Raw genomic sequence first — 26985 nt, 5'->3', positions numbered from 1 at the left:
TTTGCATTGTCTGTTATGTTTAGAATTGTTAGCCTATGTTTTGTTTATTTATACAAAAGATCATTTTGTCTGCTTTTTGGAATTAACTGAAAATTCCTGGTTCATTTACCTCCAAATTTACCAGTTAAATTGTTGATTACCACAAAAAACATTGTTGACTCGTTCCTCCTATTCTTAAAAATAAAATAAAATAAAAATTAAATATCAAGGTTACAGTGGGACACTTACAATAGAAGTGAATGGGGCCCATTTTTGGAGGGTTTAAAGGCAGAAATGTGACTTATAATTTTATAAAAATGATTACATTAATTGTTCTGTTAAAACTCAGGGAAAATTGGGCTGTTAAGTTGTTTAAATCATTGTTTTTAAGGTCATTGAAGGGTTTACAGCATTACGTCATCATGGCAACAAAGTGGTACAATCAGATGTAACTTTACAGTTATAGAAAGTAGTTGATTTCTAAATTACTACAATATTTAGCACATGAATATTAAATCTAAATATTAGGTAAATAGCCCAAAAAGAAAAAAGAAAGAAAAGAAAAACACAGAATGGGTCACAACAGTACTCGGTCTCCCTCACAAGGATGGGATTTCAGTAAACATGGGGAACATCTAGATTATTTTTGCTTTTTTTGTAGGATACCTCCATTGCCCATCGATTCCACATTATGAGAGAGAAACATTCAGAAAGGCTTAACAGCAGGTACTTCTCTCTCTCTGTGTGTTAACACCAAACACCTCAGCAACACTGCATCTTAACTCCCACTGTTTCGGCTGTCATCTCAATCTGTAAGCACTCCAGCGTGTCTGTTGGGTTTACAGTGAGTTAATGCCCCATTACCACTCCTCCTCCCCTCAGGTGTGTCTCAAAGACTTCTGCCATGCTTTTATTCCCAAAAATTATTTATGGATCCAAAAATCTGATTCTGAACTACATACAGAAATCTTCTTAGAAGTCTGAAGAAAACTACTTAAATGCACTGTCAAGAGTTGTGTTTTAATCAAGGCTGCAACAACATTCAGGATTGGGGTGACTAAATGCACCTGTTTGCATAAGGTTTTTTTTTTTTTGTAAGATTTGCTTTAGAACATTTTCAAGGGCTAGTCCACTTTTATAAATGGCAAATAAACTTCAGCTGACGTGACAGCTGTGAACTTGTTATTGTTAATTAGAAGCTGGTGGTATTAGGGGATGGAAACTTTCTCATTCATTCTCATTCACATTTTACTGGACAAAATGTTTTGCATGCACCTTAATGGAAGATGAGTCATCAATAATTTTGGTCCATTTTCCAGTAGAGAGAATGTACATTTGAAATGCATAAATTACTTTTAGGAGTACATTGGAATATAGATGGCCTTAAAGATAGCAGACATGAATTAAAAGCCACCTATTTTGATTTTTAGTCTTAAACATTCATTGCAATAGTTGGACAATCAGCCCTTTAAAAAGTCACATCAGTCAACCACTATGAATATTGATGGTATCGTGCCCTCAATATTTGTGGTTGTTGTGGCTCAGATTTTTTTTATATAATTATATTTTTTATATACATATTTTGTATTATTTGTATTGCATTGCATGTACAGTATGCGTGTACAAAAAGCACTGATTTTACGTCATTAAATACCTTTATGAAATGTATGGATGTGCAACAGATGTAGGTGCTCCTTTGTGCTGGTAGAGCATTTTATTCTTCACTGAAGGGATCTGAATGATGTGGAACATCTGTGATTAGCCCACAATGTGTGCACCTTCTAATGATGAGCAAATTTGATATCTATGCTCCCATTAATATTTAATGTCCCAATAAGTCAGTATGAACACAGGCAAGTAATTGGTTGGGTAATTGAATTTGCTTGGGTAGTTTGACATAATTTTTCCATCACCGTGATGACACGAGACCTTCAGGAGAGTCTTTTAATAATCAAATGATAATTATACTTTGTTCGTGCGATACTATATTTCAAACCTCTTGAGCAGATAACATTTTAATTTCCAGAATTAAGAAGCAGTCAGGAGATACAGGAGATGGCATGAATGCTTTGTTATGGGAATGTGTTGATATTTATTCATATCTGTGTGAGACATACAAAGCAGATATTCATATGACACAAAAGCATGTGTACAGGAAGAGCAGAAAGAGTTTTATTCCATTGTGGCTTTTGAATAATGATTCAGATATTTTAAGAAAATTATACCATCTGTTATTTGAATTTGATAAATAATTCACATGAGAGAATGGGTTTAGGATCTCTCTATTACATAGTATCTTTTCTCTCTTAATAATGCATGACCATAGTTAGGAAGGTATTGCAGATTTTTTTTTTTTTTTTTGTTGGATTTATCTAGGTACTTCTTTCTTTTATAAATATATTGCTGTTTAATATATCATCATATTACAGGAGCAAAAGGCAATGCATATCCTGCATACAGTTAATAGCATAGAATCAGTTCTTTTTTTTTTTTCTTGATTTCGACACTATACTCTCTAGAATAGCCAACCCAGTTTCAAATCAAGTAACAATTGTTCAAGGTTTTTTACTTGGTGTTATGTATTACTTCATATAAATGTTTATAGACCATTAGCCTTATTAGCCAGTTGTGCTAGCTCGCAAACTGATGCCCCTGGTACATTTTGGTTAGGCCTAAAAATATAAGAACATACTTTTATGTGTCCCTTTAGAAGAACTTGTGGTGCAAAACATGGGTACAAACTGCTGACATTTATTTAGCTTAAAGGTGACTTATGTCATTTTGTCAATGTTAAATTGTTTTCTCTTATCCCAGCCTAATATGCAGAGACATACTGTAAGTAAACCATCTGGAGATTGATTTACTAGAAAAGACGTTCCCCAGAGCCGTGGCTCTGTGGCGCTATTAGAACTTTGCTCTGTTTTGTTTGAGCATCCCAGCTTGAATTAGCAACATTGGCTCAAACAGAGGCATGCAGCGTCTCTACTTTCTTCGAAGTCTGAGGAAAGCACATCTCCCACCCCCCATACTCACTACATTCTATAGAGGGACTATTGAGAGCATCCTGAGCAGCTGCATCACTGCGTGGTTTGGGACTTGCACCGTTTCGGACCGCAAAGCCCTGCAGAGGATAGTGAGGACAGCTGAGAAGATCATCGGGGTCTCTCTTCCCTCCATCAAAGACATTTACAAAAAACACTGTATCCGCAAAGCAACCAGAATTGTGGACGAACCCACACACCCCTCACACAAACTCTTCACCCTCCTGCCTTCTGGCAAGAGGTACCGAAGCATTCGGGCCCTCACGGCCAGACTGCGTAACAGCTTCTTCCCCCAAGCCATCAGACTCCTCAATACTCAGAGACTGGACTGAAACACACACACACGTGTCCAGAGTTGCACTTTAATTACTGTCACTTTATAAATGTCTGCTACCTCAATAACTGCTATGTGCAATACAGCTATATCTCATAGTATGTTATGTTTATGTTTTTAGAAACTGTCATCTTTTTGCACTACTGTGTACTGGTCGGCGCTGCACTGTCTCTCACTGTGCCTATTGTCCTGTTCATTGTCAGAAATGTACTGTCCAGTACTTTTTGCACATGTTTGCAAGTGCACTTTATATAGGTATATAGGTATTTTTTATAGGTATTTTATTTAGTTGTGTAGTCTCATGTGGTCCTGTGTTTGTCCTATGTTGTTTAATGTAGCACCATGGTCCTGGAGGAACGTTGTCTCGTTTTGCTGTGTACTGTACTAACTGTATATGGTTGAAACGACAATAAAAACCACTTGACTTGACTTGACTTGCATTTAAATTGATATTTAAAATTACAATTTAAATATAATTGTATTAAATTTTATTCCATTTATTTTTTTCTACTTCTATACAATTAAATTCTATTGATATTTCAATTGATACAATTTTACTTAATTGTATTTTAATTATTATCTACTTTAATCTGTTCTGTTCAATTCAATGTAATTCTGTATTTGTATTCTATAATGTATTCTATAATGTAATAAATGTATTCTATTTAATTCTATAAAATTCTGTGTAATTTTATTTTGATTGATTTAAATTTGTATTTATATTTTGGATTATGAATGTCATTTAAAATGTAATTCTGTTTTCATTTCAATTCTATTTAAATTTTTCAATTCTATTCTATTTTATATAATTAAATTGTTTTTAATTTAACTTAATTATAGTCAATTCTGTTCAGATACTGTTGGGTAGACAGGTGTTCAGAAAACCTGATTGAAACTATTTTCCATTTCAGATTGAGGTGAACTGTTTAATTTCTGTACATCAAGCAACACCAAAGACAAAATGTACCTCCAAATTTTAGCAATACATTTTCTTTTATTGATAAAATAAATATGCTATATGTCATTATTTTTGCCATTTCTATTAGTGACGCTTGTTTTGCAGACATTACACACTGCAAATTTAAGTCTCAATTTTTACAGTCTCTTTCTTAACTTTAAAGTCATTTTTAGGGCTTTTTGTTTTCTAAGTGAAACATTTTTTTATCTCTCACTTTGTGTCTTTGTATTTGTCATTGGGATGACCTTAGCAAAGCCACAAATATTTGATCGGCTTAATGAGCAACCCAACAATGGTCAATTGGTTTTTAATTATATCACGGCATTGTCTTGTTCATAACAGATGAGTGTCTTGAGTTAACTCAGCTCCCTCGTTTTATTTGCACCTTGGGTGATTACCAGGAGGAAGGTGAGAAGATTTGACACTTTGCAGATTCATTTACTGCTGGAGTAAGACCAGAGGGTGATAATGAGGTTGAGGATTAAAAGCAGACAATAAGTGTGGCAGCATCATGCAAACTCATTAAAGTACACTCTCTCTCTCTCTCTCTCTCTCTCTCTCTCTCTCGTCAATGATCAGTCATGCAACTCTGAGCTAATCTTTAGCTTCAAGATGAAGTGTAAAAGTAGAAAAGGAATTCTCTCAGTTGTCTTTGGTTATGTGAACTTTAGTATCATGACTTTGCCTATTAATGTATTGTTTTTTTGTTTGTTTGTTTTTTTTACCATAGAAACAATAATGGTGCTCTAATAAAACCTATGGTTACAATGGTAAATGTATTTATAGGTTTATGCACTCTGTCTTTCCATATGAATAAAATCAAAATTCTGTCATTATTTGATCATCATCATGTTGATCCAAACCCATAAGAATCTTTATGTTATTCATTCATTTCGGTGTTGACACTGCATTTTTCAATCTGAATGCGGCAGTGGATGAGATTTCAGTGCTTCGTCAGAGGAGAAGTTTATCAGTAAACAACGACTTAAATCGTTTATGCCGTTTAATTAGCTCACCCATATATCATTCCAAATCCGAAGAACTTCCTGTTACCATGATGGAACATTCTACCAAGGATCTCCTTTTGTGTTCCACGGGAGAAAGAATGTTATACAGGTTTGGAACAAAATGAGTAAATTATGAACATTTAAATTTTTGGTTGAACTGTCCCCCTCTGTTCTTCAAAGATGTTGTATAGCTTATAAAGATTCTTCAAATTATTTATTTTTTTTGTTTCACAGAAAAAAATAACAGCATAGTGTATGTGTTTGGAATGACATATGAGTGACAGAATTTTCATTGACAAAATTTTCCCACAAGACTATACAAATTTTGTTCAAAGCTTTTGCACCCTTTCATCCAGTTGTTAATTATTGCGAACTTGGCATTTCAACATTCACGCCAAGTGTGAAATAAATTAAAGTGTCATTTATATTAGCAGTATGATACTGACCAAGAAGTGGCACTCAAGCTCTACTGCCGTCTTTGAAACTAACTACCACTGACCAGAGACTCACCTTAATGGTGACACGCTCAGCCAGAGGCTCTCTTCTTTAATTATTCTCTGTTTAACCTTTTCTCAAGTCGGAGGGAGGCTGAACCATAGAGGGCCGTTTAGCGTAATGAGGGTCCTCATCAAAAAAGCTATTGCACCAGCGAAGACTGTTTGACCCACTGTGCGCACGCACACATATACACACAAGCCATAAGCCATCCCACCAGAGCCCTCGGCACCACTGCTATGCACACTGCTCCTCATCTCAAATGAAATGGTTGGTCTGACTGGGGTGTCATCTATAATTAATGGCCACTTCAGAGTGTAATTTATTGAGATCTCACCTGTGGCCCTGTCCCCATCCCTGCTGGACTTTCAAACCCCTCCCAGCTCCACCCACATACCTCCTCATGTTCACACCAACATAAGGCAGAAACAGCAGATTAAATCCACCTGATGTTTAGCACTTCACACACTGAAATACACACAAAAAAACATATCACTTAGTGTGATTTGTAGTTTATACTAGAATTTAACCACCTAGTCAGGACATTGAGGGGACCAAATGTAATTTAAGAATCAACCATTAAGAAACACGTATATCTAATAAAAAAAATCTTAACAGCTTAAACTATCCTAACCTATTTGATGACCTTTGCTGGTCTTTAGAGGGTTTCTGGGCACTAAACAAGGTAAACACCTGCTTGGCCAGGCTGGGAGAACAGCCTGACCTGCTGAAGACCAGCAAACAATTTGAGGCTGATTTTTCAGCTGTTTTTTCAGCAAACACTGGTCAACCACTCATCAGAATATTGGTCTTTCTTTCTTTCTTTGCTTTTCTTTTTTGCATGGCTTACCATAGGATAGCCAAATAAAATTTAGACACCATTCACTTTCATTGCATATTGTTTTTTTTTCCATACAATGAAAGTAAATGGTGACTTATGCTAATATTCTGCACAATATCTCCTTTTGTATTTATATTTACTTATATAAAGTGAAATGGGTTTATAACAACATGAGGGTGAGTTAATGATGGGTGAACTCTTCCTTTAACAATACAAAGGGTGTAATTTATTAAAGAATTCTATTAATTTATGCAAAAAAACACTTAAATCAGATTGGACCCATTGTGTTTGATTTCAGGTTGATGGCCAGCAGCCAGTTTAATCAGTTCAGTCACATTGTAGACGTGCCAGGACTTGCTGTCATCTCATTACCTGTGTTGTATCTCATAGACTCAGTTGGCAGATGTCGGCCTCCATCCCCATCCTTACTGGGACAGAATTCCATAGGGAATACCCTTACTGTACAGAAGATAGTGTGCTGTATTTAGTGCATAACTGTTATGTATCATGACCACAAGTTATAGTTAACCCAAAACTGAAGGTTCTGTTTATCTATGACTTTCTTTCACAGAACACAAAAGGAGAAGTAAGGCAGAATAACTAACAGTCACCATTCACTATCATTATTTGGAAAAAAAGATGACCGAGGCTAACATTCTGCCTAATACTGTAATCTACTTTGTATTTCTACTGTGTTCCATGGAAGAAATAAAGTCATACAGGTTTGGAACTACATGAGGGTAAGTAAATGTTAATAGAATTTTATTTTTATTTTAAAGGGAACTATTCCTTTAAGGAACAGAGCTGTGATCAGACATAAAGTTTAAACTGTTAGGTGGTTAGCCCTTTTGACTGGTGCTCCGCTGTTGCTGAGTTAGATGGGTGGTACTAGCGAGGCCTCCTTCTCCAGCCGAGTTCTCCCCCGCCTTCACAGCAACCTCTTCAGTACCCAAAGCCACATGTGGAGACCCGGATTCCCGCAGGGCTGCCAGCTGTCAGGGAACCTCTCCTCCTTCACACTCTCCAGCCATTAACCATCACCCTGAGTCTGGAGAGCCTTCTTTACAGTTAAACTATTCACGTGCAGTGCCAGCATTACTAAATAAAAACGATACTAGTGTTTCTGCAGTCCTGGAAAATGTTTTGCTCTTTGCTTTAATGCTAACTCCAAACGCTATCACATACATCACAGCCTTTGCATTCTGATGATCACACTTGGCCATGTAGCGAACAGTTTATCCGAAGGTGTGAAGCTTCCGCCAAAAACGAGAGTCAAAGTAAAAGCTCGATTCGAAATAAAAGCTAGATGCCTGAAATATAAGTAATTGTGACAGAAATACATTACAACTGTTTAGTAACTGTTATATTCACTGTAGTAATAATAATAATGATTAATAATAATTGTAATAATAATAATAATAAAATATCAATATATCATCAAGAGTGCTGTTGTACTAAATACAAGTTTGGAAAAATGCAATGGCATGTTGAAAAGGATTTATTTTTATTTTTTTTTCACTTGTTAAAAGCGTTAGGAATTAATTTAATTCAACACTATTTTGATCATTAAATTAAATTAAACTTTAAAACATGGAATTCTATCAAATGAAATCTAATGGACAACACAGGGTTTGGGAAAAATATAAAGCAGATTTCAGGAGGCCCCTCCATAAAAAACACTTAAGCAATGCATACTACATTGAGAACCACTTGAAGGACACATGCTTTTATTTTTATATATTATTGGCATTGTGATTAATAAGTATTACATAGTAAATATAAGAATAAATGTATTGATACATGTATTGCTACAGTAATACATTTATTATTATTAAATTTAACTTTTTAATTATGTTAAAGGAGTGTGTTCAATAACACATTACCATATTGGCATTTATTTTATTCATTTATTGTGTTGCTTTGGTATCGATATTGGTATTGAGAATCATGAAATTTGACTGGTATTGGTACTATTGGAAATATAGCGTATTGTATATTAATGAACCTTTCAAGATACAGATTTTATTCTATGGTGCTACAGCCCCGACTGCATGTCTGAAAGTAGTGGTTCTCTAACCTTAGGGTTCCCACAGTCTTGTAAAAACCTGGAAATATTGTAACAGAGAATTTTTAAATTGTGATTTCGAGGCTTGGTAAAGTCATGGAAGTTAGGTAAATCTATTAAGTCATTGGAATTTCTTCAATGAATATAGACTTGTATTGTTACGTTCAGCTCTAACATACAGTATTCACTAAATAATTGCTTTATGTTCAAGCTAAAGAAAAAGTTAAATGAATTACTCTACAATTTCTTTTAAAGCTCACACAACCAATTTGAATTGCAGAAATAAACATTGTTTTCAAACAGCTTACCTTATGGGTCTTCTTAAAATAGTCTTTGCATATTAACCTGGCATAAGAAAAAGTATTTTAGCATTGAAAAAATGGCATTGCACATTTTGGATATCTCTTTTATTTTATCAACCCAAACCCTGATGTTACTTAAACTTTCATACTTTTGTTTAACAGCAGCTCCTCTCTCGGCCTCTTTCTTCTTGTTTTAGTGTCATGTTCTACAAACCAGTGCATCAGAGCAGTCCTGACAGGGGTAGTTTTATCAACATGATATTTATCACCTCGGATAAAGAAGAAATTAGTGCGAGAATGAGGTCGTAGATCACTCTATGTTAGATTATGTGTCAAAGGAAAAAATCAATGGCAAAGCCATGTTTACCTTCCTTATACGCAATAGAAAGCAGCAGGAAGCAAAGTAGCCTCAGGTTGACTATGCCACCGTGACATTTTGCCCCAAGTCCAGTATTTGATGCCACTTTTAATCTTTAAGTACCATAAAACACAATAGAAGTTAAAAGGCAACTTCCCAACATTCGCCATTGATGTACATTCTCAAAACTTTGTTAGATAACCATCTTGTGTAATATTTTCAATATATAAAGATTTAGATGAAGTACATGCAGAATTGACACATTATGCATCAACTACCCATGTAACATGGTTATTTCAGTGACCTGTTTTACACCTGTTTCAATTAAGAACAATCCATAATTTCACTTCAACCCCCAATTAGTGTCAGGATGGACCTTTCCTCCAGTCTCGAGTGCAGCTGTGACCCTGTCTATCATCCCTGTTTGTGTGCAATGGTGAAAGGGAATGGAACAGATGGGAATCCGATTGAAGAGATGAGATGCTCCTAATTACCTAATGAGCAAAGGGATCGGCTTGATTTGTCACTTTAGCACTCTTGTTAGTTTAAGTGGAGGGAATCGACTAAGGAGCCTTCTTGGCTCAATCTATTCTGATCTTTCACTAGAAATTCTGCAGTGCTATAGTTCAAGTCAAAAGGAAGATGCATTGTAAATGCATATTCTTTGGGAATCTCTACAGATTTTAGATCCTGTTAAACTTACATTTTAAGTCAGAATTTACATTTACAACTCAGCAAAAATAAATTTAATCTCAGTTTTTCACAATTCCTGACATGCCCTGTCTTAGGTCAGTAAGGGTCACTACTTTATTTTAAGAATGTGAAATGTCAGAAAAATAGTAGAGAGGATGGTTTATTTCAGCTTTCATTTCTTTCATCACATTCCCAGTGGGTCAGAAGTTTACATACACTTTGTTAGTATTTGGTAGCATTGCCTTTTGTTTAACTGGGTCAAATGTTTTGGGTAGCCTTCCACAAGCTTCTCACAATAAGTTGCTGGAGAACTGGTGTAACTGAGTTAGGTTTGTATGCCTCCTTACTCGCACACACGTTTCAGTTCTGTTCACAAATGTTCTATCGGATTGAGGTCAGGGCTTTGTGATGGCCACTCCAAATCCTTGACTTTGTTGCCCTTAAGCCAAGTCCTTAAGTCATTGGGAAGACCCAAGCTTTAACTTTCTGGCTGATGTCTTGAGATGTTGCTTCAATATATCCACATCATTTTCCTTCCTCATGATGCCATCTATTTTCTGAAATGCACCAGTACCTCCTCAGCAAAGCATCCCCATGCTTCATGGTTTGGATGGTGTTCTTCGGCTTGCAAGCCTCACCCATTTTCCTCCAAACATAACAATGGTAATTATGACTAAACAGTTAAATTTTTGTTTCATTAGACCTGAAGACATTTCTCTCACCCCATGTGCATTGCAAACTGTAGTATGGCTTTTTTATGGCGGTTTTGGAGCAGTGGTGTCTTCCTTGCTGATCAGCCTTTCAGGTTATGTCAATATAGGACTAATTTTACTGTGGATATAGATACTTGTCTACCTGCTTCCTCCAGCATCTTCACAAGGTCCTTAGCTGTTGTTCTGGGACTGATTTGCACTTTTTGCACCAATCTATGTTCATCTCTAGGAGACAGGATGAGTGGTATGATGGCTGCGGTGTTTGGAAATTGCTCACAAGGATGGACCAGACTTATTTATATTCCACAGTTTTTTTAGGTCTTGGCTGATTTCTTTTGATTGTCCCATAATGTCAAGCAAAGAGGCACTGAGTTTGAAGGTAGGCCTTAAAATACATCCAGAGGTACACCTGTAAACAATTGTTGGAAAAATTACTTGTGTCATGTACAAAATAGATATCCTAAATTACTTTCCAAAACTATAGTTTGCTAATATGTAACTGTGATGCATCTCACTGACCTTAATGATCTTGGCATGCATCACCTTTGCCTAATGATGGATTACACTCTTAAAATGGAATACATAGACTATCAATAAATTGCCAACAAATGCCTTCATCAGCCAACTAACAAAAGACAAAGCATCTATATGAAATTCTACAGTTAATGTAGTGGACTGGAAATTATATCCAAAGATGAAAAAATTATTTATATAATTGTTTTTGTATTTTTTATTTCTGTTTCACAGTAATTAAGTTCAGTTGTTTAATTAAAACATTCATGATGTATTACCAGAGATATGGGATAAATTAAGAGGTTTGCATTGAAATTATTATTGCCTCCTGTAGAGATCGCTTAGCGCTGGAGTATAAGTGGTGCTGTACAATCTGGCCAGATCACTGTATTTCTCTCTCTTTCTACAGTTCATTATCCAACTTTAAATTATCCACTCACGCAACCCTGGGGTGGGTAACAATTTGGGGGCTTGTCCGGGATTAGCGCCTCTTGGTGGTCTAGTGCTAATCAGTGAAGAATCACAGTGATTAAAAACTTCAGTAAGACTAGACCAGCAAGTCGAACAGCAGACATCAGCATTCCAGTCATGACTACACTTCGAGAAGTTCGGTGGGACATTGAGAAGCAACTCCACCTGTTGGTCAGCACATCAAACTGCAAAGCACATGGCCAGCTTAATGTCATTGCCACAAATGGGACAGTTATACCCTTTAATGGATGGGCTGAAGTGCTATTAGAAATATCAAGTAGCAAATATGTAAGAATCACCATCCAGGTACCCCTGTTGGAGAGTCAAAAGAGCATGGACTGTCCCCTGCTGGGCTTCAATGTGATTGAGGAGATCATAAGAGTGAATTGTGACTTTACAAATAACATCGGCTTAACTGATCTTCTTTCTAAGTTGCAGATGAACTCAGCTGAAACCTTGGTGTCTGCTATGAATTAAAACTACCTCTTAGAATGTAATACAAGCTGTAAAGTAAAGACTGGAAAGGTAGTAGTCACCATCCACTGTGGTCAAGTCCTAGAAGTAAGATGTTGAGTAAAAGGATGGCACAAGGGTGGAACTATGATGTTTGAAACAGCTACGTGCATCAGGTAAGTGCTTTGCGTATCTTCTTGGACCGCACGCAGAGCTTTAGACGCTCTGAGCAGCTCTTTGTCTGCTTCGGTGGACAGCGGAAAGGGAACGCTGTCTCCAAACAGAGGCTCTCCCATTGGGTGGTGGACGCAATTTCATTGGCCTATCGCACCCAGGCCTTGTCCCCCCCCCCCCTGCGGGTCCGAGCACACTCGACAAGGAGTGTTGCATCCTCATGGGCACTGGCCAGAGGCATCTCCCTGGCAGACATATGTAGAGCAGCGGGTTGGGCAACACCTAATACCTTTGCGAGATTCTACAATCTCAGGGTAGAATCAGTCTCGTCCCGTGTTTTCTCAGGTCCGAGCTGATAGAACTCGGTAACATGCTGACGGATTGACCGGGTGAATCGCTTGCACCTAGCGCCCTTTCCCTCGGCTGAGGTAATACCGTGCACTTTTTCTCCCAGGAGAGCCCACTCACTCGGCTCCCTGGATGACTCCTCCCTAGCCCTGTGGGTCCGCAATTCGGCGGAGGAATTCGCCGACCCAATCCACTGCGGGTATTAAATCTACCCTGTACTGGAATAGGTGCTCCACAGGTTAGGTCTCCTACGTGGACTTTCCTCCTGTGTGTATTTTCCGCGGTATGGTCTCCTTACGAGTGGACCCGCGTCTCCCTTGGGCAGTTCTCGCAGCCCCCCGGTCGCCGTGTCTGTAGCAACTCCTCCCACCGAAGAGGCGGGATCTACCACCGTGTCACTTCCCACATGTGACCTAAAAGCCCATATGGTGTATAGGCTCGGCCCGTTCCAGGTTGGCAGGCGTCGCCTTGTTCCCCTGTCTAGGGTAACTATAAGGGTTCCGACAACTTTATGGGGCATTGGGGATGGGTACGTGCAGTCTGATACAGCTGGTCGTTTTGGCACGTCAAGTACCTGCCCGCTCCTGTGTCAGCAGTACACGTACACGGCTCAGCGCATGGCGTGATTTAAATTTGACCTCTAGTGTCACTTCTTCAACACAACGTCGAAGTGAGCGACAGAAGGGGAACGTCTAGGTTGTCTATGTAACCTCTGTTCCCCGATGGAGGGAATGAGACATTGTGTCCTCCCGGCCACGTCGCTGAGCCGAGCCACTGTTGTGGCCGGACCATTTCCGACTCCTCAGAAAAATCCTGAATGAAACAGATGCTTTTCCTCGCCTTTATACCTATATGTCCGGGGGCAGAACATGCAAATTCTGTCCGCCAACTTCTCATTGCCTTTTTTCATAGATCAGCGGTATATTCGGCACTCAAGAAAGACCCGTAGTGTCGCTTCTTCGACACGTCTCGTTCCCTCCATCAGGGAACGGAGGTTACATACGTAACCTAGACGTTTTAATTTCACTTTCGTTTCGAGACCACAGGGAATCAGTAGGCGCCTGCATGTGACCAGAGACCACAGGGCTCCTGGTGGACGACCAGGAAAGCCACAGTCTTCCAAGTTCAAACTCCAACATTCAATCGAGTGAGGGACTTCTGAAGCGAATCAAATTTGAATAAGTGTGTAAATGTAGGTGGGTCTGTCATATAAGTGTTAAAATGTATCTTTTTTTTAATAATGCGTCAGAATAAAATAGTTTTGATATCATAACATACACTGTAAAACATTTCCTTTAGAAATTATAGTAACTCACTGGCAGCAGTTTGCCAGTAACTTACTGTAATTGGATTACAGTAATTTTACTGTAAACTAATTCACAGTAACACCCATCTTACTGTAAATTGTAGTTCTTTAACAATGCCAGTGAATTAAGAATTATGACAACAAAATGTGTCTTCAATAGCTTTTATTGTGCAGTGGATCTTCAAAATGAAGTCAAATCATCCGTTATTTCATTGTATCATAATTAACTACATTCCCACTCCATTCAGTTTCAATTAGTGCTTTAAATTACTGTAACACTTCTGCATGTCCATACAAATAATGAATCTCATTCACAGGTATGCAAGCATTTTCATTCTTGCAATAACATTTAAACTTTGTGCAAAATTGTTACATTTTTTAACACAAAAAAACAAACATTCTTACATAAACTTCATAACTCAAATGAACAAACTTCCTGATGGTTGGAGGATGTAACACAAGGGTTCAGACAAGAGTTTTTTCATCTTGCTACTTCTGGAGCACCTGGAGTCTGGATTGTTCCTCACAATGAACCTTTGAAATAAATTGTAAATAATTATTCTATGATACATGACCATTTTCTTTTCAACATTTCTCCCTCAATCCAAACTGATATTTACTTATATTATTTTATTTTGTTAATCACACAAAGTGAACATATCACTTCAGACCTGGAATATGATGCACAAGCTGTATGAAGGCACTGTCAACTGCCATTGTATTCAAGTCAAGTCAAGTCAAGTGGTTTTTATTGTCGTTTCAACCATATACAGTTAGTACAGTACACAGCAAAACGAGACAACGTTCCTCCAGGACCATGGTGCTACATAAAAACAACAAAAGACCAACACAGGACCACATGAGACAACACAACGAAATAAAATACCTATATAAAATACCTATATATACCTATATAAAGTGCACGTGCAAACATGTGCAAAGTACGGGACAGTACAACAAATTACGACAATGAACAGGACAATAGACACAGTGCAGCGCCGACCAGTACTCAGTAGTGCAAAAAGATGACAGTTTCTAAAAACGTAAACATAACATACTATGAGATAGTGTTCTATGCACATAGCAGTTATTGAGGTAGCAGACAGTTATAAAGTGACTGTAATTAAAGTGCAACTCAGGACACGTGTGTGTGTGTCAAACCAGTCTCTGAGTATTGAGGAGTCTGATGGCTTGGGGGAAGAAGCTGTTACACAGTCTGGCCGTGAGGGCCCGAATGCTTCGGTACCTCTTGCCAGAAGGCAGGAGGATAAAGAGTTTGTGTGAGGGGTGTGTGGGGTCATCCACAATGCTGGTTGTTTTGTGGATACAGTGTTTTTTGTAAATGTCTTTGATGGAGGGAAGAGAGACCCCAATGATCTTCTCAGCTGTCCTCACTATCCTCTGCAGGGCTTTGCGGTCCGAAACGGTGCAAGTCCCAAACCAGGCAGTGATGCAGCTGCTCAGGATGCTCTCAATAGTCCCTCTATGAATGTAGTGAGGATGGGGGGTGGAGATGTGCTTTCCTCAGCCTTCGAAGAAAGTAGAGATGCTGCTGGGCTTTCTTGGTGATAGAGCTGGTGTTGAGGGACCAGGTGAGGTTCTCCGCCAGGTGAACACCAAGGAATTTGGTGCTCTTGACGATCTCCACAGAGGAGCCGTCGATGTTCAGCGGAGTGTGTTCACCTTGTGCTCTCCTAAAGTCAACAACCATCTCTTTTGTTTTGTCGACATTCAGGGACAGGTTGTTGGCTCTACACCAGTTCGTCAGCCGCTGCAACTCCTCTCTGTATGTTGACTCCTCGTTCTTGCTGATGTATTGATATGACAGCAAGAGATATTTATTAAGATATCTACTTTTGTCTTCAGCATAAGAAATTCATATGGGTTTTGAACGACATAAGGAAGTGTTAATTATGACAGAATTTGTATATCTCCTCTACCAATATAAAAGGCTTTTTAACATATTTAAATATTATGGCATATTACAAGATGTGCTTGCTTTTGACTTTTCTTTCAATAGACAGCATCCATTTATTTATTGGGCTGAACTGATATCCTAAAAAAAAATGAATAGTTTTAATCTTGCTAAAGCTTTCAAAATTGTTGTCCTTAAGTGTTGTCTTCCAGCTGTAGTTTACGCGTTGACGAGGGTGGAGTTCAAACTGCCTCTTGCATGACTTGCGAGAAAGCCTCCTCTGCATAGATATTCATACATAGATCCCTTATTATCAGCTGTTCCTATGGACCGCAATACTGTTTCCACACAAAAGCAATTTATGCAGCGGTCTGAACAAGGAGCTCGGTCTGAAGCATCTCCTTGAATGCATCATTTGCATTCAAACAGATTTAAACAGTTCTTCTTGTTGACTGTTCCAACATGATGCCACAGCTGACAAATCCAAACCAATAAGGCATCTACTGTGTGTATGATTATCTATGTACCTGTGTTGTAAACAACACTGTGCTTCAGCACTTTGGCTTATGCACTATAAGTCACCTCGTCAACAACCTGGCCGGAAGCGAATTTTTTTATTTAAAAAAAGTTTTAAATATTGATCTATTTCTTACACAGACCTAGCGTTTCGCTTCAGAAGACATTAACTGATCCACTGGAGTCATATGGGTTAATTTTATGATGGCTATAAGTGCTTTGTGGAGCTTCAAAAACATTGCCACCCATTCACTTGCATTTTATGGACCTACAGAGCTGAAATATTCTTTCAAAACTCTTCATTTGAGTTCTGCTGAAGAAAGGCAGTCGTACATGTCTGTGATGGCATGAGGGTAAATGATGAGTAAATGATGAGAGAATTTTCTTTTTTAGGTGATCTAATTCAGCATAATTAATATGGGGTTTGAATGACATAAGGATGAGTATATCACCTCTACCAATATAAAAAGCTTTTTAACAGAATAAAATATGACATATCTACAGATGTGCTTACCTTTGACTTTGCTTTCAGTTGCCAGCATTCATTTATTTATGGGGCTGAATTGAATCCCCTGAAAAATACAAACATATATAGTTTTAATATTGCTAAAGCATTTTAAAGTGTTTTCCTTAGTAATGTGTAAATGCGGAAGCTTTACTTTTAATGGTTAGTTCACCCAAAAATGAAAATTCTGCCATCATTTACTCACATAAAATTATTCCATCACCATTGCCAACCCATTTCTCTCTTTTCCATACAGTGCATGCATAGTGACCAGGATCGGTGAAGTTCACGAAAGGACCTAAGTCTAAATGACTTTTAAACATTATATATCGCAATTGTTCTGTATGATCCATATGATCCCAAATTTGTTATTTTTTTGTGAAAAAATCAGATAGTGCACCAACGAAGTACAGATCAAGTCATCAAATGGTATCTGGAAAAACAGTGAAAAGGCCTCTGCACAGGTAGATTTCTAGTAGAACTTTTAAACTCAACAAAAATAAACTTTCTTTCTCTCACTTTCAACTGCTTTTATTTTCAGCAAACTTAACATATTTACAGATATGGGTTTAAATATTACATCTCAGTGCATGCAGTGCATCTCCTCTTCATGGACTGCACCAGATTTTCCTCTTCTTCCTGTGAGATGTTACCCCACTCTTCCACCAAGGAACTTGCAAGTTCCCGGATATTTCTGGGGGGAATGGCCCTAGACCTCACCCTCCCATCCAACAGGTCCCAGACGGGGTCAATGGGATTGGGATCAGGGCTCTTCGATGGCAATGGCAGAACACAGAAATTCCTGTCTTGCAATAAGGGTACCACATGAGGGAGGAGGATGTCTTCCCTGGAACGCACAGACCCTCCAAATCTATCCCGCTCCAGAGTAGAGGCCTCAGTGTAGCGCTCATTGCTTCGACAATAAACATGAGTTCGAACATCACCCCTGGTGAGACAAAACCACGACTCGTCAGTGAAGAGCACTTTTTGCCAGTCTTGTCTCATCCAGCGAAGGTGGGTTTGTGCCCATAGGCGACGTTGTTGCCAGTGATGTCTGATAAGGACCTGCCTTACAACAGGCCTACAAGCCCTCAGTCCAGCCTCTCTCAGCATATTGTGGACTGTCTGAGCACTGATGGAGGGATTGTGCGTTCCTGGTATAACTCGTTGTTGTTGCCATCCTGTACCTGTCCCGCAGATGTGATATTCGGATGTACCAATCCTGTGCAGGTTTTGTTACATGTGGCCTGCCACTGCGAGGACGATCAGCTATCCTTCCTGTCTTCTTGTAGTGCTGCCTTAGGCGTCTCATAGTATGGACATTGCAATTTATTGCCCTGGCCACATCTGCAGTCCTCATGCCTCCATGCAACATGCCTAAGGCACATTCACACAGATAAGCAGGAACATGGGCATCTTTCTTTTGGTGTTTTTCAGAGTCAGTAGAAAAGGTCTCTTTAGTGTCCAAAGTTTTTATAACTGTGACCTTAATTGCCATCTACCGTCTGTAAGCTGTTAGTGTCTTAACGACTGTTCCACAGGTGCATGTTCATTAATTGTTTATGGTGCTTTGAACAAGCATGGAACACATTGTTTAAACCCTTTACAATAAAGATCTGTTAAGTTATTTGGATTTTTACAAAATTATCATTAAAATATAGTGTCCTGAAAAAGGGACATTTCTTTTTTTGCTGAGTTTATGATTTCTTCTGTGATGACCTCAATCAAAATAATTATTTTTAGTTACAATTTAGACATTCAAATTCATGTTCTTCAAACACCATCTGCAAGCAGTCTCTCAAGCTCTCTCATGATTACTCATTATTTGTGAATTCGGATGATATCATCCTCAGCTCCGCAATCGGTCATTTACATTTTACGACTCTTCATTTTCTAATCCAAATAGTTGAACACCTAGAAGACTGAAACCACTCTCACCTTGACCAGTCTGACTTGTGAATTCTTTCACAGCAGTTTGTTTTCCTGTCAACTCTTTTTGAGTCCATGAGTTGGGATGGTGAAAAAAAGAACTCTGCATGTTTACTGAAAATATCAGTTAAATGTGAAATCTTGGTTCATGCAAATTCACTTGTATTAGATAGAGCCTGATTTGTGAAACCTTTCACAATCACATTTGGGTGCGTTTGATTGCGTCTTACTGCTCTACGCTCATTACCTTGTGTAATAATAACATTAAAGGCTGTGTTAATGGATAAAGCCATCAGAGAATCAACATGTAATTCTAAAAACTGACAACCTAGACATGTCACAGTAAGCTCATAAAGACCTTCTTGATTTGTGAATTTTTCTCACAGATCAGTCATTGTCTCTTAACCCTTTCTTGAGTTCTGTAGTCAACAGTTTACCTGAAAAAATCAGTGTTACAGGCTTTGAGAGGGCACATTCTGCAAACACATGATAATTATGATAGGAAAAACACTAGTTTCATACAAAACTGGATTTGTGAAAACTTTCACAGATTGAATTTACTCAGTTTGATGGCTTGTATATTAGCATTGTGAAATACTAATGTAACCAATAATGTAATACATTTTTTAGTATTTTTTTATTAACCCAGCCAATAATGAAAGAACTTATTACATTATGGGCCAAAATGTATTACGTTATTGGTTCAGAAATGTTATTACGTTATTGGCAGTTATTACATTAACGGTAGTTATTACATTATTATCTGCTACAGATGTGTCACACTAGGCTTAAATAGACCATTCTGATTTGTACATTTTTTCACAAATAATTGTGTCATTTAAACCATAAAACTGCACTGAAAAAATTCACAAATCAGACCAGACAAGATCAGAGAGGATTTCTAGGTGTTCAACTTTTGAAGCCATTTGGATTAGTAAATGAAGAGTCATAAAATTTAAATGACCAATTAAGGAGCAGAGGATGATGTCATCTGAATTCACAAATCATGAAGAATCACATGCAACAAAATGTTCATGTCTCCGACAACGCATAGTGTATTTATAGCCAATCGAAATCTGAATTTCAAATCGCAAACTATCTTTTCTGCAGTGCTGTTGTGATTCAGACATAGCCTAGTACACAAAAATCTGAAGTTTGCCAAGTTGTGCCACTTCAAACCTATTAAAAGCATATATGGTCTCCAGAAAGAGACAACGTTGCTCGCAGATGAGCACATGGGTTTGAAACAACATGAGGGTGAGTAAATAATGACAGAATTTTCATTTTTGGATGAACTATTCTTAGAAAAATTTGAAATTAATGGGCTATTTGGGCAAGGTTCACGACAAACACAAGGCCAGTGACAGTTACCCTTCTCATTCAGACAAAGTATGGTTTGTGCTAGCATGCTATCACACATTCTGCTTTAGGTTTTAATCCATACCCAGCTTTTCATCAGCAGTCCTATCCAGACATATAGGTCCATATATTAAACCAGTGATCTGCTATGTACTGAATGTGTGCTATAATATTAAGTACACTCTAAGCGGAGAGTTTTCAGCTGATCTAACCCAGCTATTAAGTAGTGTGTGTGTGTGTGTGTGTGTGTGTACAAATGTGATTCACACTTTGAGGTGTGTGTTATTACATATAGATGCCGCTCTCTGCGTGTGTGCTGTGTTTCTCACACCCGATCTCCGCCGCGTCTTTCCCTGTCTATTGACCATGTTGCACATTATAAATCAAAGGTGGCATGGTTCTCCTGCAAGTGGCTAATGAAAGCTCATTTTTAACATCGCTTAATGGTCCTGACAAAAAGTCTAATGAGGAAATCAATAATTTAGCGATTGTTGTCCTGCTTATACTAATAGATCTAGGTTGTTGAGGCTGAAATCTAACAAAGAGGAGGCCATTTTTTATCCAGCAGTTTCTGAACAGCAGCTTGTTTCAAGACTTTTATTCAACAATCTCCATGTCCATCCGCCGCAGTCGCGCCGTCGACCCACGTTGGTTAAGGTTTCGTTTTCAAAATTCAAAGATTGCCGCCTCAAGCATTAGGACCAGCGGTTTTATCGCAGTGATGTCGAATGCTCATTGGCTCTCAACTGTCACGTGACCGTTTGCGACATGCCGTATTTTGCGATGTAGCTGTTTGAGTGAGATATGACTTAGCTCCGTTAAGGAGTGTATCAGGAGAAGATTTACAGATATTCATCCATCCATCCATCCATCGTCAACCGCTTATCCTGTGTACAGGGTCGCGGGGGGCTGGAGCCTATCCCAGCTAACATTGGGCGAAAGGCGGGGGACACCCTGGACAGGTCGCCAGTCTATCGCAGGATTTACAGATATTACTAATTAAAATTCTACTCTCCAGCACAGGGAGCACATTGGATGCATTCATCGCCCTTAGAACTATACTGAATTTTTGGCATTTTTCTGAATAAATGATTGTGAATAAATATAACTGACTTTTACATGTTTTACAGTGTATGCTTAATAAATGAATATGGTTAGGTTTAGGATATATATAATATATATAGTAATAAACATTGCTACTGTACATTAATCTACTTGTTCCAAGTTTTTATATTGTCGAAATGTTTATGTTTAGAGGTTGGGGTTAGGGATAAGGGATCTAAAATATGTATAAAACAGTAGAAATATACAAATATATTTATAATCAATTCGTGTATTCAAATATAGTTGCAATGGATTCGTCAATATTTTACGTTTCTAAAGCTGTAAATATGTAATGCTTTTAAACATACTTATTTTACGTTTTAGTGTCTATCCAAATGTACAGACATGTAGGTGTTAATGTTACAAATATGAAGGTACAAACAACTACTTATTAATGAGATCAGGCTGGATTTTCAAACTCTAATGCCAAGAATCACCATTGCTCTCTACATCCTTGCCAGTGAACACTAAAAAGTGTAAGACATGAAAGCCTGTTATGCTGAACCCTTTTAAATTCTGTAACTTTAAAAAAATATATATTCTTGTGTTGTAATATAAGAAAGGGAATACCAGTTTTATTTTCCTTTTCTTTTTTTATTACTATTATGCTCTGATCAGGCTCGCTCAGTCATTTACTTTATTAAATATAACTTGATTTACACAATGGCAATAATAGCCATAATAGGTATGGCTAAAAGGGATGAAACCTAACAGGATGGAAGATAATCGGTGTAAAAAATAAAAGATTATTTCTGTCTTTTATTACAATCTTTTGAAATTTGAACAGATTTCAGTAATTTTATCAAACAAGATGAAATGTTTTAAAGTGAGAAACCAACTACTGTATTACAATTCATAAACTTACTTATGAACGCTTACAGATTCATTTAAATAATTGACTAATAATTATTGATGTGGGTGCTGTTGTTTTCCCACAACCAATTATGTAATTTCTTAGAGTAGAATGTCACTAAGAAGTGTTTTCATTAGTTACAGGGAAATTATGAAAGACTAACATGATTAAAAGTGTTACTAAGGACATAGGAAAAAATATATACATTGATTATTACATGAAATGCATCAATTAAAACAAGGATGTTCCCAATAAAGCATGTTTTGTTTGAAACATTAGTGAAATTATTTAAAATTCACCCCTTTGTTCACTTTATTGTGGTATTTTGAATTAAAGAAAACAAACTTTACCTTTTTAAATATTGACTGCTTGTTATTAAATCCAAAATATTGAGACATATGATGGGGGCATGGTAATTTACAGCATAATAGAAATTGTATTTAATATATTTAATTGTTTTAAAATGTCCTATTCATTCTATGATACTTCTTTCTTTTAATCAGATTCCCATTTTATGACTGGGATTTTGTAATTCTCTAAATCACTAAAACACTTGGTTTTTGTGGTTTGGATCCTGCTGCTTAAGGTTCAGGTGTGTGTGTGTGTGTGTGTGTGTGTGTGTGTGTGTGTGTGTGTGTGTGTGTGTGTGTGAGCGTGTATTTATCACTTTGTGGGGACCAAATGTCCCCATAAGGATAGTAAAACCCGAAATGTTTGACCTTGTGGGGACATTTTGTCGGTCCCCATGAGGAAAACAGCTTATAAATCATACTAAATTATGTTTTATGAAAATGTAAAAATGCAGAAAGTTTTCTGTGAGGGTTAGGTTTAGGGGTAGGGTTAGGTTTAGGGGATAGAATATAAAGTTTGTACAGTATAAAAACCATTATGTCTATGGAAAGTCCCCATAAAACATGGAAACACAACGTGTGTGTGTGTGTGTGTGTGTGTGTGTGTGTGTGTGTGTGTGTGTGTGTGTGTGTGTGTGTGTGTTGTAATGAAAACAGATGGTGAGTTGTTCAGTTGAGGTCACTGATCATGATCTTGGTCCCAGAGGGACTTTGTGTGGGGTGGGGGGACAGGGGTCCGGCTCCACAGCTCGCTCTTAATTGAAGGGGCAGCTAGATTACTCTATGCGGGTGCTAGCTGGGCTCTGTGATAGGGGTCTTTGCCATGTGCTTTTGTCTTACTTTTTGAGTCATCTGAATATTTTTTTCACTAGCGAAGATGAAGACCAGACAACCATTGTGTATCAACTTAAATCAAATCAAACTCTGTTAGTCATTTATGTTGTTGAAAGATAATAAAATAGTCCTTGTTTTGTGCTATATTCAATTTTTGCGAAGACACACAAAAGGGATGTGGGTGGAACAGACAGAACTTTCAGTCGTTATGCACAGAAAATATTCCCTTCTACCATAGCTATCAAAACTCAAGTCATGCCATTCAGTTCGAAACACTGCAACACACCACAATCAGTCACACACAAGAACCAGTTATTTAACCATTATACCACAGCAGCCCCTGCCTTCATGATTGCCTGATCCATACATAACACCTGATCCATTAAATACTGGCATCTTTTTCATGTGTTCCTTGTTTTTAGGAAGAAGAATAAACTTTGGTACTTTGAGTTTGGAACCGCAGAGACCTTCTCAGCCACCTGCAAGAAGCTGCATGATTATTTTGAGGTGGAGGTAATGAGAATGAGTGCGACTCCACATGTCTTCTCACTTTTCTAACACTTACACCCCCCCTGCAGAACCTCTGGAAACAAATCTGCAGCATACAGTCTTCAATACAAAACATTACATTTTCCAAAAGATCCTAATATCTCTGCATAAGAACATCATAGAGACATCTGGTTTGGGTTATTTGATTCAGGGTAGCAAGGAATCTTTTGAGGATCACCCTGGTAACTGCCTAGCAACCAGATGGGGTTACCCTAGCAACAGATTAGCAAAATACATATCTCTGTACCAGAACATTGTAGAGATTTCCAGGTTGGGTCATTTGACTCAGGGTAGCAAGGAGCCTTGTGAGTGTCACCCTAGTAACTGCCTAGTATCCAAATGGGGTTACCCTAGCAACCAATTAGCAAAATACATATCTCTGCACCAGAACATCATAGAGACTTCAATATGATCTCAAATGATCTCACCCTAGCAACCAAGTATCTAAGTGCTAAAATATGCAAGCAACATGCTAGTAACATTCTAAAATGTGTAAGCAATGCCTAGCTAAGTTCTGAGACATGATAAATCATGCTAGCAAGACCATGCTAAGTGCTGAAACATGCCATCCATCCATAAGTCTATCTATCTATAAGTCTATCAGTCTTTCTTTTCTGTCTGTCTGTCAGGAACCTACTAACTTACTAACTAATTATGCTTTTAATTCTTTTTTTAACTTTTAGACCATGCTCTTTCAAGCCAACCTCAAAGTTTGTCTACAAAATTAATTTGTCTAGTTTCTCATTGAATCTTTACAAGACTACTGTCACGATCCCTTGTTGTCTGCCCAGTGTTTCACTAGTCAATTGTCATAAACTACAATTCCCATAATTCCCGGCCCTCATCACTGCCAGCACTCAACCATTGTTCTCACCTGTTTGTCGTTTAGTCCTCATTACCCCTGTGTATTTAAACCCTGTTGTTCCTCCATTCCTTGTCGATCGTTGAATATGGATTTTTGAATGTAGATGTTTGAATGTGAATGTTGTAAGTAAATGTTGATGCCTTGTATGTTCTGGTCTGTGCCCCCGAGGACTGCCTGCTTGCCCTTTGTGCCCCCATTGGACTGCCTGTCTGCCCCTTGTGCCCCCGAGGACTGCCTGCTTGCCCTTTGTGCCCCCCTTGGACTGTCTGTTTGCCCCTTGTGCCCTCCTTGGTCTGAATGCCCCCCCCCCCCCCCACTCCTTGGACGATTTTGTTTTTGTTTTTTTTTTGGGGTATTTTTTCTTTCTTTTTTAGGAGCGTCTGGAATCCGCTCCTTAGAGGGGGGGTTATGTCACGATCCCTTGCTGTCTGCCCCGAGTTTCACTAGTCAATTGTCATAAACTACAATTCCCATAATTCCCGGCCCTCATCACTGCCAGCACTCAACCATTGTTTTCACCTGTTTGTCGTTTAGTCCTCATTACCCCTGTGTATTTAAACCCTGCTGTTCCTCCATTCCTTGTTGATCATTGAATGTAGATGTTTGAATGTGAATGTTGTAAGTGAATGTTGATGCCTTGTATAGTCTGGTCTTTGTTCCTGCCTGAGCCCGTCGTGGATGTTTTCCCTTGTTTATATCTTTTGTTTCCCCTCGTGGATGTTCTGTTTGTTCCAGTCTTGTTTGTATTATTATTTTCAATAAACCACATTTAGATCCTCACCCCTCGACTGCCTTCGTAACAACTACACTTTACAATAAGGTTGTATTCATTAACATTAGATAACTACATTAGTTAACATGAACTAACAATGAACTGATTTTTCAGCAGATATATATCTTAGTTAGTTAGATTTTTTCAACATACACTAATGTTTTTTTTTTTAAGTTGTATATATTAACATTAGCTAATGCATTATAAACCAACAATGAACAACTGTATCTTTATAAATTAACATTAACAAAGATTTAGAAATACTGTACAAATATACTTTATTGTTCATTGTTAGTTAATGGTACCCAATGCATTAACTAATGTTAACAAATAGAACCTTACTGTAAAGTGTTAACATTCATTAATTTACTAAATATTTAAAATTATGCATAAAAAATTCTGTCTTGCCCATGTTTGTAAAGTGTGATGGTATCAGCCTGAACCTTAACAACAAGAAACAAAGAAGCCAATGTCGAACAGAGAATACATTTCCAGAAAAATAGACCACAATTATTGACCCAAAAGAACTCATGTTTGCTGTTCAATGAAACACACACATACTTTTTATATCACATATTGGGGGGAATTCACTAAGAATGAGTTACACTCGCTGATAGCATGGTTTATTTGCATGTTGGGTCTGGGATGTTTTAGAACCTGATTAACTAAAATAATTAATGCAAGATGCACATCAGGTAACAATGCAAACTTGCCCCAAAAAATGTGTGCTGAATGCAACTTGCACACGCAATTTCCCATCCAGACCCCTGAACCAGCTCTTTAAAATATCGATACTGTGCTCATCTACTCATCTGGATATATGCATAATAGTTTATTAATCTCTTCTTCATCATTTGATGAATTACAGCTGCCATGATCAATATCAAATAGCACTGACTTGACAGCATGCAGAAGTGGCACAACTGTTTCGGCTCATTGTATAGTGAATCTATTTACTGATATAGTTTTTATTCAAAAGTTCTTAAAGGAGTTGGTCACTCAAAAATTATAATTCTCTCATCTTTTACTTACCATACTAAACTCCAACTTGTATGACTTCCTTCCTTCCATGGAACATAAACTAATATATTTTAATTGAGATATGATATGAATATATCCATCCTAGTCTATAGGGTCCACACTTCCAAACTCCAAAAAGGACATAAAGGCAACATAAAGGTAATACATACGACTTGAGTGGTTTAACCCATGTCTTCTAAAGTGATTTTGGTGAGAAACAGACCAAAATATAGCTCCTTTTCACTATAAATCGTGCCTTCTGCAGTTTCCTAGGCACAATCCTGATTTGGAGCTTGATTATACTTGACGTATGCACAGAGTACATGGGCAGAGTGCATGTACAGAGCTCTGCACATACGTGAA

The 26985-nt window shown here is 37.8% G+C and overlaps 1 protein-coding gene across 1 annotated transcript in view; it reads left to right on the top strand.

Moving 5' to 3' along the window:
• The window catches only part of dgkb (diacylglycerol kinase, beta), an 80498-nt gene that overhangs the window by 39582 nt on the left and 13931 nt on the right, over positions 1–26985 (top strand). Inside the window, 3 exon segments of the mRNA XM_052109956.1 lie at positions 641–705; positions 23839–23929; positions 26025–26147. Of these exon segments, the coding sequence (XP_051965916.1) occupies positions 641–705; positions 23839–23929; positions 26025–26147 (279 nt within the window).

Source organism: Xyrauchen texanus, chromosome 38 (assembly GCF_025860055.1).
Source record: "Xyrauchen texanus isolate HMW12.3.18 chromosome 38, RBS_HiC_50CHRs, whole genome shotgun sequence".
NCBI lineage: Eukaryota > Metazoa > Chordata > Actinopteri > Cypriniformes > Catostomidae > Xyrauchen > Xyrauchen texanus.
This window is presented reverse-complemented; position numbering and strand designations above follow the sequence as displayed.